General features: G+C 36.3%; 2 protein-coding genes across 3 annotated transcripts in view; one reads left to right on the forward strand and one right to left on the reverse strand.

Moving 5' to 3' along the window:
* Nucleotides 1-9377, reverse strand: part of AsnRS-m (asparagine--tRNA ligase, mitochondrial) — a 114155-nt gene extending 104778 nt beyond the window's left edge. Inside the window, exon 1 of the mRNA XM_090386840.1 lies at nucleotides 9177-9377. Within this exon, the coding sequence (XP_090242966.1) occupies nucleotides 9177-9377 (201 nt within the window). The remainder of the gene's footprint in view (nucleotides 1-9176) is intronic.
* Nucleotides 9378-9652: 275 nt separating this feature from the next.
* Nucleotides 9653-13755, forward strand: part of LOC150090623 (ragulator complex protein LAMTOR1-like) — a 56595-nt gene continuing 52492 nt past the window's right edge. For both annotated transcript variants that reach the window (XM_090379122.1, XM_090379132.1), the window contains exon 1: nucleotides 9653-9828. In XM_090379122.1, the coding sequence (XP_090235248.1) occupies nucleotides 9787-9828 (42 nt within the window). In that variant the 5' untranslated portion in view covers nucleotides 9653-9786. The remainder of the gene's footprint in view (nucleotides 9829-13755) is intronic.

Consider the following 13755-nt stretch of genomic DNA (forward strand, 5'->3'; position numbering starts at 1 on the left):
ATTTGCTATTCTATTGATGCAGTGTTAGATGAGTTGGAAAACTGCTAGCTTGGTGGCAGGGATTCACAAACTAAGAGATTAAAAGTCGCCGCAGGCAGAGCTGAAGGCGATTCTTGCACTGCTTCTATTGGAATGAGCAGCAGCCTGGAAAGCAAGGTGTTGGGGATTAAGTACTGCTGGGAGTCATCATGTAACAAATAAATACATGGACTGTAATTAAGGTAACTAGGAGCAAGAACAAGTTCATATACACTTGCATACACCAATGCTAGGAGTATAGTAAAAAAATTTGATGAATTTGAAGTGCTGGTTAAGACTTCAAAGGTGGATACTGTTGGGATATCAGTGACGTGGTGCCACACAAATATAAGGAATCAAGAATTGGAATTTGGAGAGTACATGTACAGAAGGAATAGACATGATAGAAAGGGAGGATGGGTTATGCTGTTAGTTAAGAAACAAAATCTAAGGAAGTGCATCCAGTTAACACGGGTGGACAGGGCAATGTTGAGTCAATTTGGTGTCACATAAGCACTGGTAAAGCAAAATTGATAGTAGGAGTGTGTTATAGCCCTAATGACTGATGAATATGACGAACAACTGTACAGAGAAATAGTGGTCCAGTAAATCAGATTGTCTTATAATGGGGGATTTTAACTTCTCAGATACAGACTGGAACTTGTGGTTGGTCACTCACACAGTAGCAACACTTTTATATATTTAATGGATGATTGTTTTCTACGGTAGTATGTTTGAGAGGCAACCAGAGGGGGTAATACTTTTGATCTGATTATCAGCAGTGATTTTTTTTTTTTTTTTTTTTTTTTTTTTATGTGAACCCCAAACATGAGAGGTATTAGAACCTATAGTACTTAGTACCATGCTTGGATTGAAGGTTGAGAAGACGAAAGAAGATATTTGTTGACATTGGACTTGAACTTCTGTAGATTGTAATTTTCAGGAAATACGTATGAAGAAAGGTTGTTCCAGAAAACGGCAGTTGAATGAATAAACGAGGAAGATGAAAAGTTGGTTCTGTGGGTTTGAAGTTGGACAGTAAATGGATGTTGGCTGGTGGCGGCACGTATTCGGACTGTTTTGAAAGAGAGAGCGGGAATTATAGAAGCCAATTCAGAAGAACAGTGCCCATGGAAGTATCTGTAGAAGAGGCATGCAGCAGAAATAGTACATCTATGAGAAAGCGAGTGGAGAGACTCTGTTAGAGATGAATCATTAATTAACCTAACTGCCCTCTTCTGAATAGAATCAAGAAGCCTGAGAGAGGTTTTGGGAGCACCACCCCAGATGTGGGAACAATATTCCATGGCAGGGCGGATTTGAGATTTATAGAGTAAGCAGCTGTTTGGAAGAAAAGTAACGCCGAGAGCGAAAGAGAAAACCAAGTTTTTTAGATGCAGAGGAAGCAATATTTGTAATGTGCTTGTGCCAAGAGAGATTAGAAGTCAGGGTAATCCCCAAAAGAGATATATCATTTTGCCTAGAAATCGGAGTGTCACTAAAGATAAGCATAGGAGCAGAAGAAACCTTTTTGCGAGATATAAGACAAGACTGAGTTTTAGAAGGGTTGAAATCAACTAAGTTGTCTTTGCCCCACTGGAGAATTACCTGGAGATCGGCATTTAAGGAATTGGTAGCAGATTTTCGAGAAGTTGAAGCTGATTGAGCAGGACAAGGTTTCTCAAAATGGAAAGTGGAATGCAATGTGCTATCATCGGCAAAACTATGGTTATTCATCCATTATTCATCATTCAAAAGATTATTCATCCATTAAGAATATGCAGATAGAGGAACCACTAGGTGGCAGTGATCACTTTCTACTGATTTCGTATTTACTCAGTGATGTAACCAACATCAAGGATAAAGGGAAGGTGGTTTTTGCTTTCGTAGAGGTGACTACAGTGGTCTCAGACAGTTTTTAAATTCTATACAGTGGGACCAACTGATGATGTTACCAACAGCAAGTTCTAAATGGGAAGCATTCAAGGAAATTATCTTGAAAGCAACTAGGCTTTTCATACCAACTAAGAAATAGTGTTCAAAGGTTTAGGCCTAAATGGATGTTAGTGAACTAATGAGACTTGTGGGAGAGAAGAAAAGTGCATAGGATGCATATAAATTATCAGGAGACAGAATCCTGCTTGGCGTGGCCAACAAACTGAATAAGTATTTTGTATCTACATTCACAAATGAGGAGTTAAGGAGAAGAATGACAGAAGTTTATCAAACTGTAAAGGTAAGGTAAGCAGCAGCAGTCATTAGCAATCCACTGCAGGATGGAATCCTCCTCAACAATTCATGTTGAGGGAAATCGAACGTAACAAGGGACTAAAGGATTTTGTAATAACCGGGAGCAGAGTGGAGGAAAAATTGTTGAAATTAAACATAAAAGAAACAACAACCCTGGGGTGGATAGGATCTATCCAGTTATATGAAAGGAGACAGCAAAGAAAATAAGCAAACCATAGCCATGATTATGAGAGCATCCGTGGACTCAGGGGAGGTCATTATTGATTCTGGAGATGTGCTAATGTATCCCCCAATTCATGGGGGGGGGGAACCAAAGGGTGAGATGACCAATTACAGACCTGTTAGTTTAACTTCTGTTCCTGGGAATATAATAGAATCACTGGCTAAGGAATCACCTGCAGGATCATCTAGACACGACTGCAGTTATAGTTTAGAAACGGCATGGGTTTGTTAAAGTCGAAGTGTTGTCTGACTAATTTGATCAGTTACTATGATCAGTCACAAAGTAATTGGATACTATGATCGGTCACAAAGCAAAAAATAATTTTGATATCATATACTTGGATGTTAGAAAAGCTTTTGCTACTGTTGCACATGGAAGACTACTATACAAATTGGAGCAGTATGGCATTAAAGGCAAGTTGCTGCTATGAATAAAAGGTATGATTGAGTGAGAGAAGACAAGAGTAATGATCAATGGATACTGCTCTTCATGGACTAATGTTATTAGTGGAGTCCCCTAGGGTTCGGTGTTGGTACCCATTGTTGTCTTCTGTATTTATGAATGATATTGATGAAGGTATATCAGGCTTAATGCCCAAGTTTGCAGATGACAAGAAGGTTGGCAAGGTTGTTAATGAGAGTCATGATAATATGCTACTGCAACAGGATCTAGAAAAGTTGAGCAGATTGGCTGAGAGGTGGCAACTCAAGTTTAACATTAACAAATGCAAAGTACTGCATATAGGTAGCAGTAACCCCAGAGTAACATACCAACTGTGTTCTACTACACTCAGGGAAGTGGAGAATGAAAAGACCTGGGGGTAATTGTGCAGTCAGTTATGAGTTTTTTCTGGGTGGTGCAGACAAGCTGCAAGAGTAGCTCATGGGATCTTGTGAATGATATACAGGAATTTTGCTAGCAGGGATAAGGAGGTGATTATTCCCTTGTATAAAGGCAATGGAGAGGCCACACCTTGAGTACTGCATACAGGTCTGGAGGCCTCATTTTAGGATGTAGACCTGCTGGAATGAGTACAGAGAATGGTAACAAGATTGGGGAAGTGAATGAATGGGTCCTCTTACCAAAAAAGGCTCAAGTTCTGCAAATTAGTGTCTGGAGACTAGGCATCTGCAAGGTAATCTGACTGAGGTGTACAAGGCCTTGAATGGTTTGTGCAAGCTGAATGCAGATGGGATTCTTCCTCTTGCTAAGATTATGCACCTGAGAGGATATAAATTCAACTTCAGGGAAGACAGTTGTAGAATAGATGTGTGGAAATTTGCCTTTAGCCAGTGGGTCATTGATTGCTGGAACAAACTTCGACCTATCATTGTGGAAGTTGACAGCTTAAATAAATTCAAGACAGAACTAGACAAATGTTTGAAGTGAATGGATGGGTGAAATGGGAATTTGTTTTATGGCTGATGGTGTATAAGCTTGCTTTCTTATGTCATATGCCTCTATTAATGCTAAAGTATGCCTGCATAAGCTACCAGCCACATTAAATGGCTATTAAATGACTTTTTAATATATACTACAGTTACTGAAATGGTTTTGATTATAATATACAGCTGGACCAGAGCCCTTGGCTCTGGGGGGGGGGGGGGGGGCAACTGCCATCTAGCATATATTTTTCTTGAAAATTCATATTTCATGAATGCCACTTAACTTTTGGATAAACGATTATATATAAATTAACCTTTAAAAATAACTACAGCAAATGTTCATTAATTTTATCACTGGTTATTGTTATCAGCCACTTATTATAACCAAAAATGAAAATTCAAAACAATTTATACTTCTTTGCTAAATGCCTAAGAGTACGAACGAACTTATTTATGCATGGGTAATGCACGCACATCATTTCTACTACCAAGGTAGTTTTAATGCATCGTTTGATTATATCTCACATTGTGAATACCTTCACAAGTTGCCATGGTTTTGCACTACCTCAAATAAGTAACACTTCACCTATGAAGAAGATTAATGTTACTTATTCTTGGTGGATACCATTACCCAGATGGCACCATTTCGTAGCTTGGCTTCTCAACGGTGGGTGGGCAGGTACACTGTTGTTGCAATAGTGACAACCCAGTTATGAAGTATAATTCCACAATATGAGAGATGCCTGATGATGTGCATGGGTTAATCTGAAACATAATTCTTGGCTAAATGCCTAAGAGTATGAAGGAATTTATTTATGCATGGGTAATGCACAGAATAAGTAACATTAGTCTTCTCCATAGGTGCCACGTTACTTATTCCAGGTAGAGCAATACCATGGCAACTCATTGTGAAGGCATTCACAATGAGATATAATCAAACGATGCATTAAAACTACCTTGGCAGTAGAAATGTGTGTGTGCATTACCCATACATAAATAAATTCCTTAATTTATATATAATGTACATAAATTCTGCAGCTTTATATGATCATACTTCCACTTATTGTTATCATTTTTCATTTCAATTAAGAGAAATATATGTCTTCCAGAACACCTAAAATTGTGTATAAGTCAGAAATTTGTCAATTATTTACAACCCTGATCCACCAAATAATGTTTACAACTTTGCCCCTTGTCGTGTGAAAGTGATATCTTTTAACTTATATAATCCCTGCCACGTGTCTATAGCCTTCAGCAAAAGCAAGAAAGTGCCTGTAAACTAGTGAACTATCAAGAAAATGCTTCTGCTATCGCACTACACAATTTGGGGAAAGGAGCAATCAGTTACAGAGTGCATTAGAACTGTAGAATAGATGTGCAGAAGTTTGCCTTTAGCCAGCGGGTAGTTGAATGCTGGAACAAACTTCCATCTGTTGTTGTGGAGGTTGATAGCAGAGGTGTAGCCTCCGTAGCCAGGTGGGAAGGAGCAGCAGTGCGTAGCACATGCTTCTTGATTAGACTAGGGTTCGAGCCCGTCACCAGCAAATACGGATGATGCGGAAAGGTCAGGGAATGACCACCGCATATCACGGAGCAATATGGCCTTAGTTGCTAATGCTCCTAAAAACCAAATAACAAACAACAAACAGAGGCGTAGCTGGGTTTTCGGCACCCTTGGCAAATTCGTGGCTACGCGCCTTTTTTAGATAATTGGTAAAATCATAATAAATAATAAGTACAGTTGGACCTCTGTTTAACAAACTTCTTTATAGTGAATTTTTCTATTTAGAGATAAATGTTTTCTTTTTGCCGAATTTTTTTTAGAATTTGCTAAATAGAATTTTATTCTTTACCGAAATTTTTTATTTCTTCGTTTTATGGAAACAAAAGTTTTCTTCGTTTGTAGAACAAAGAAAATTTTCCATATAACAACTGCATTACGAGACTTAACTGGGTACACATCGTTCGCACCCATGACCTTCAAGCAAGCAATAGTGCTGCTGTTACGCCCGAATTAAAAGATAAAGAGATTACCATTTGCAACTCAGTGGAACCCGTAAAACCTATCCGACTACCTGTCCCACATACCAAGAAGTCAAGCTGGTCAACTACTTTCTGTGTATCCATAGCCAATGGGCAGACCAAGGTGTATTAAACATTCGGACAATAGGCTCTGGTCAACCGTCCATTGTAAGCACCTTGTTAGAGATTTAGAAGAAAGTGGTTTTCCTTTATCCCAACAAGTGGTCATCTGTTGTTTCGTGAAAGTGAAACGGCACCGTTTCAAAGCTATTGGCCTATCATCGAGCACAATATGAGATACAGAGGAAATTATGCCTCCCACACTACTATCGTAGTTTTTTCTTAAGAGTTATCTATGGTGTATCCATACTGATATTATGTAGATACAAAACTCTTACTCTTAACATATTATGCCTTGTTGTATTTAGTTATTTTAAATATTACTATACAAACCTTTTGGCATCTCTCATATTGTGTGATTATCTTCACAACTGGGTCGTCATGTCTGCAATACCAGGGTACCTGCCCGCCCACCAATGAAAGGCCAACAAGCCTTGAAACGGTCACCAGGGGGAGCCTGATATTAACGGAGTTTGAGAATAGGTAACAACAGTCTTCTCTACTGGGGAAGCATTGACTAATCGAGGAGTTTTTGAGTGGTGAGAGTAGAAGGAGTTACTGTCCCTTTCATTCTTCTACACCATTTCCTTTATTCTTCCACTCCTACTATAATTCTTCCTCTTTTTGCGTTTCTAAGTCTAATAGGGACAAGTGGATAGTAAAGTTATTATCCCACACATATACAAACAAGCTTTGAAACAGTGCCGTCTGGGTGATGGTGTCCAACGAGAATAAGTAACAATAGTCTTCTCTATTAGTGAAGCATTACTTATTCGAAGTAGTGCAATACCATGGTAACTCGTTGTGAAGGACGAGCACAATATGAGGTAGAGAGGAAATGATGCCTCTCACGCTACTATCGTAGTTTTTTCTTAAGAGTTATCCATGGTGTATCCACTACGTACTTTTGTTGCTAAAAAATTAATAAATTCATTAATTTATGAATTTCTGGAGAAAAATAATTAGTGTGGTGTTTAATATGAGATTCCAGAACATTTTTTATACCAACATCAAATTGGCTGACAAATTTTATCAAGTTTAAAAATACACCATAATTTTTTTTCTTCAGTATCAATATTACTAGCATGTCCATGAAATGCCCAATTATTTTCAACACAGAACAATATATGACACCATTTCGAAATTTCACTTCTTAGTGCTGCTTGTGCAGTGTCGTCAATTAGTCCACCTTTTTGAAGACCATTTTCTAATAATTTCCATTTTGTGAAATTGTTTATGCATTGTAATGAATTCTCATGAAAAAGAACATTTGGATTTAGGTGTTTCCAATCCTGAAATCCATCTGAGCTGCAAAATGGAACATTATTTGTGCCAGATACAAATAAGAGGCAAGGAAAACAATATATTGCATCTTTGTTTTTGTAATAAAATAACCGTTTCCTCTCTTTTTTTTCAATACCTTCATTTTTGTATTTCCACGAATTATTGAAACATCCGCCATTAGTGACAGGATACGTATTTAAGACTATAAGTTTGGGACCGTGTTGCACCATAAAAGATCTGTTTTTGTGGGCATTAAAGTTCCATGTGGTCGGATAATTAAAATTCAGACTTACATGTTCCATGTTAATATTATTGCTGCTATCATTTTCTTCTGCCAATTGTTGTTGGTATTGTCCACACTTTCTAATTCTTTTAAAATAACTTCAACTGTTTGAGCTTTTTCTTGGACTTCCATTAGATCCCAGGGGCTCACATCTGGTGAGTTTGGGCTTGGCACACCCAGGATCCTGAGCTGGATATCATCATCCTTCTCTTTCTTGGTGATTCCCTTCTACTTCTCTCTCTCTCTCTCTCTCTCTCTCACACAGAGTAACTCGGGGATTTTTTTTTTTTTTTTTTTTTTGGCTGGTGCAACATAAGCCTCAGGCTTCCTTGCACCATATAGCTAATAATAATAATAATAATAATTTCAGTGGCATCATCATTCATTTCATCTTCATTCGAATCATGTTCGTTTCCTTTGTCACTTTCAGGTTTGGAGTGACTTACTGTAAGCCAGTTTTGTAAACTAGCGGAATGTTTTTTTTTCTAATTTTCTCTTTATGCAGTCTTTCTACACAGTACTGATGTTCACTTTTTTCCTTTGGTGGCATGTCTAAAATTAATTTGGCCTTTATTGTTTTATTTAAATTATAAATCACAATATTCACAATTACCTGTTTACATAGCAATCACAAAAACACTAATAACTTAACTTATTCAGTTTGTACACAATGCTTGAATTGCAAACTACTATGAATTCGAACATGAGCTGATGAAGCGATCGCCTGATTGGTCCCTTCAAAGTTACATTCTGGACAGCAAATAGATCTATGATGCTACACAGTATGTACTCAAATGTAAGGATGCATGCAGGCTTGAATCACCGTGTGAAAATTAACTTTCACCCTCCCTGTGCTGTCATCTTTATTCGACATCATCGGGAGGCGCCATTTCGTCAGCTAGCCTCGGGTGTCGAAATTGCTTGACACTGTACTGATGTAGTCTGTCAGTGGTGCCATTCTCCAGTTGGCGCACTTAGCACCTGCCCCAATGCCAAGGCATTCCTACGCCACTGGTTGATAGCTTAAATAAATTCAAGGCAGAACTAGACAAACATTTGGAATGAATGGATCAGTGAAATTGAAAGGGTTTTTTTTGGCTGATGCTGTATAAGCTTTCTTTCTTGCATCATGTGCCTCTACTAATGCCAATGCTAACTTAAGGGGGGCGAAAGTGAAAACTACAAATTATTGCACAGGTTACAAGAACATATTAAAAAATTTAAATGCTAAGGATTTAAAACATTGGAGAGATTTTTTAAATATGCCGGTATGTTTATAATGTGTTTTTTTTTTTTTTTTTTAATTTCTATATATATTTTATTTCGACACAGAAATTGGGTGACACGTGTTTACACTGTAGTTATGTACGTAGAGTACTTATATACTGTACTGCAACACAAATAAAACTTGACAAGATAAACAACCTTCATATTGCATCAAAAATATATATATATTCTTTCGTTTAACCCAGCTATTAAAAGCTGCTTAATGTTATCAATTTTCGTAAACCAAATGTGATCAAAATTTGCGCACACTGTACTAAAACGTAAAAGGCAACGTCATACAATTACAGAGCGTTATCATAATTACCTGAACTGTGATATTCTGCTCCAAAGGTTTCATGGAAAGAACGTCTTTTACTTTCAAATTCAAACTTTTTATATCATGGAAAAATCTAATATCATACTTTTTCCTCTGCTGAACTATATTTTTTACGTGGGCTGGAAAATATTTATAATACACCGAACTTTGTATGACAAATTTTGAGAACACATGTTCTGCCATCGCCATGATTACTTACATAGCAGTCACGAAAAAAATAATATTTTTTATTGAAAAACTATATATGAATAATTAGTGTACTTAATACTAATAATATAAAATTAATTTTTACATTATTCACAAACGTAATTAACAAAGTTTCATATTTATTGAAATATTGCGAAAATGCGAACCTGCGAAAGTCCTGCATCAGTCATATGACAAACCCATGAGTACGTTTTAGTGCTGTATGGTAATATTGTATGCTAATGTATAGTTCATCGTCATTGTTTTTCATTGAAAAAACACGAAAAGGAGATAAACACTTTAGATATACAGAGCAGTAAATTTTATTTTGTAACCTGGCATATTTTAAATATACAGAAGGATGTATGCATTGATCTATTTATCGAGGTGTTTTTAAATATATTAAAATACAATGGGTTGTTGTTTCAGTAGCGACGATGACAAGACATCTCAGGTAATGTTGTGTCTGCTGTATAGTAAGATACTTGTGCTTCATACATAAAAATCATTATAAGTACACCAGTCAAAAATATTTCAAGAGGGGAAAGAAAAAAAAAAAAAAAAGAGGTTGCTATCAGAAAGCCAGAAAGGTTATGGGACAATCAAAAGCCGGCATTTCTGTAACTTCATTTCTGTGTTATAAGTTGATTATAATATGAACGATAATAATTACGAAACAAATCTTCATAATACTTCATTCAGACCACCATGTGTCAATCCATACCGCCCAACTAGCATAACACAATTGTTCTTCAAAATGTTCATAACACAGTATAATGTTTGTTTAAAAACAAAACAAGGCAATATTTAGTATGATTTAAGTAGATCAGCAGAAGATGTTCAAATTGTCGACCAATTTGTTTTACGTTGTAAATATTGGAATAAAGTGTACTAATTACAGTTTACAGATACTATCTAATAAACAGATTTATTCTTTAACTACATTAAAATACATCACTTAGTGGAATCCTCCCTGAGTATTAAGTCACTTTTTAAATTAAAATGTGCTGGCTTACAAGTTGGTGCTGAGAAAGGATTGCACCAAGTTATTTTTAAACATCAGCAACTTCCTTTTGCACTAATTAATAAAACAAAAATTATACCATTCCATTATTGATGCAAACCTTAACCATAACAATTAATCACTAAGCAGTGTTGATAGATATTTCTCATCTAGACTGATGTAGCTTTCTTGTGAATGGCAAGTACTTCATTACATTTGCTTCATTATGAGTACTTTGAAATCCATTATATTTAATAGATAGTATGTATCTACTATAGCTAGGTAATATACATCTATCTTGATACGTATATCAGTGGCTCTGATAAACTTCTTTATCGTAATTGTTCTCTCATATTTCTATTTGATAACAGTATAAATTTTCATTTTTATACTAAGATAAGAAAATTGTTATCTTATTAAAGAACACAAAAAAATTATATCATTATCAAAAGAATTTAAAAATATATCAGTTTGACATAAATTCTTGTTAAAGTAATGTTTGACACTTATGAATATCATAATTGTAACAGCCTTTAGTACACTATTGTCTGGGATTTAAAGTCTATGTGACAAACCTCTGAAGTAAAAAATTAAGTCACAGTAAAGAGTATTGTATGAAAATGATAAGCTGTTGTTTATCGGTCCTTCTCACTTTCAATAACAACACTTCTTCTGCAGTTGATTGAAATTATGCTAAATGATTGAAATCAGTGTAAATTGAATAGAATACAAATGATTGAAAATTGTCTATGGGGAGGGGATACTCATGTCTAGTAACCATTCAGAATCAGAATGTTAAATATTCTGAATGGTTACAGAGCTATGGCTATTTGAATTTTAACAAAATAGTTATGGAGTTTTCAATGGTAAAATAAGAATAAGAAGACATGTTTTGAAACACTCCATTTCACATTATGAAATGGAATATTTCATATTTGACATTTTCATTCATACTAATTTTTTTATTAATTTTTGCTATTGAAAACTCCATGGCCATTTTTTAAAATTAAAACAGCTGTAATTTTGTAACTGTCCAGGATTAGACACGTTAATATGATATTTTGCCATTGTTTTCAGGTTCTGAATCAATCAGAAAAGTATGGCCCATGTTACGAAATGCCCTTTATATCCAAAATGATTGAAGTACAATGTTTGCAGTTCTTTAAAGCAGCTACCAGTGATAGCATGAATTTTAGTATGGCATCATAGATTCTGGCTCAACATGCACAGAGAAGGAATGAGCTTATATTATTCTTTTTTTTTTTTTTTTAAATAAAACTTGTGGATCATTAAGTAATAATTTAAGGCCCCTTGGGATTTACAGACTGCTAATAAGAATTGAGATAAGTCACATGATATGGATCTCCTTTCATGCAATTCACTCTTGGGCACAATAACATTTGTTCATCTGTCAACATTCAGTTGTCATTGAAATGTGATCATTTGTCTCATATACAGTGGCGGACAAAAAACTGCATCACCTTAAAAAATAGTAAGATTTATAGTGAAACATATGAGATATTGTTTGATTAGTCATTTTGTTTGTTGCAAAGCAAAGGTATTGTGTCAGATAACGCTTCTATTGCATCAGACAGTGATTGCAAGGTATTGCATCAGGCAGTGATTGCAAGGTATTGCATCAGCCGTATAAATACGGCATTGGAAGGGTATACACACTTATTAGTATCCAGTTTTGCAGAGGTGTAAGCATGGCTCCATATGTTCAATTGACACCAAGAAAAAAAAGTGTAGCTGTTGCTCTCCGTGGAAGGGCTTTCTACGCATGCTATCGTTGATAAAATAGGCTGCCACCAGTCAACAGTAACCCAGGTGCTGAAATTAAAGTGTGAAAGCGGTGATGTTAAGAGAAGACCTGGATCAGGCCGTAAGAGAGTTACTATGGCTTCCCAAGATCAATATTTGAAACGGCTATGCCTTCATAATCACCATGCTAGTGCCCCTGATCTAAAACTGGACTTTGAGATGGCCTCTGGTGTTGAAACAAGTGCACGACTTATCCAAAGATGGCTTTCAGAATGTGGTCTGTATGCCTATCGGCCCAAGAAGAACCCTTTGTTGACCCAACAAAGGGTTCTTGGGCCGATAAGCATACAGACCACATTCTGAAAGCCATCACAGTGACTTATAAAGCCATCACTTATAAAAGATGACAAAAGATCTGAAAGCCATCACTTATAAAAGATGACAGTGTGCCATTGCACTTTTGTCCATGTTTCATGGACAAAAGCGCAATGGCACACTGTCATCTTTTATAATGAATCGAAATTCAACCTGCATGGCTCGGAATGGAAGCAATATGTCAGGAGACAAAAATCAGAGGCAAGCCATCCGGACTGCATAACACCAACTATAAAGTTCCCTGCCGGTCAGATGGTCTGGGGATGCAAACAAGCAAAAGGGTGGGGCAAAGTATAAGTTTATTAATGGAACAGTGAATGCAAAGACCTACACTGCTATTTGAAGGAGTGCCTGAAACCCGTTATTAGGGATCACCACACAGACTTTCAAAACTGCATTTTTCAACAGGACTCAGCACCTTGCCACACAGCAAAATTGATAAGTTTTATGCTATTTAGATTTAATTATGAGTTTGTCTTCTTGTCTCACAAGGCTTAAAACATACTTAAACCAATGTTTTCCCTCGTTTTTCTCCCTTAAGGTGCAGACATACCTCAGAAATGCCGGCATTACAGATGTTGAACTGGCTCAGCAAGAGTCAGGTTTTGAACCCTATTGAAAATTGTTGGTACATAATGTTGTCTAAAATTGCTCAGAAGGAGCCAACAAGTAAGATTCAGCTGCAGGAGAGCATTGTAAGGGTATGAATACCACGAAATTGGGCAACCATATATCCAGAAGTTGATTAACTCTATGCCAGATCGTTACAAGGCTGTAATTGCAGCTCAAGAAGGAACAACAAAATATTGAGGACTTATTTTGCTGATTTACAGTACATAATACTATTACGTTAACTTGTCATTTCAGTTTGTACACGTAAATGCAATAAAATATATGTTTGGTTGTCGTGATTGCCATTAATTATGCATTTTACCCTTTGGGAAGATATTTATGGCAATTAGCTATATCAGGTGGAGCTTTTTTATTGGATTTCATTCACAGAGATATATATCCCATCTAACAAATGCATTTTGGACATTTCTACAATGCATAATGCAGTGCAAAATTCACAAGTGATGCAGTTTTTTTGTCCACAACTGTACGTGTTGAATTTTCCTGAGTGCAGATGACAGCTTGAACAGGCAATAGCACAGTTATGAAATTAAGAAATTCATCTGAAGATAATGCCTTCTGTGCTGCTTACAGGATGCACCAGTGACTAATCTTGAATATACATTG

Source organism: Mastigoproctus giganteus, chromosome 1 (assembly GCF_048544385.1).
Source record: "Mastigoproctus giganteus isolate SK-2022 chromosome 1, ASM4854438v1, whole genome shotgun sequence".
NCBI lineage: Eukaryota > Metazoa > Arthropoda > Arachnida > Uropygi > Thelyphonidae > Mastigoproctus > Mastigoproctus giganteus.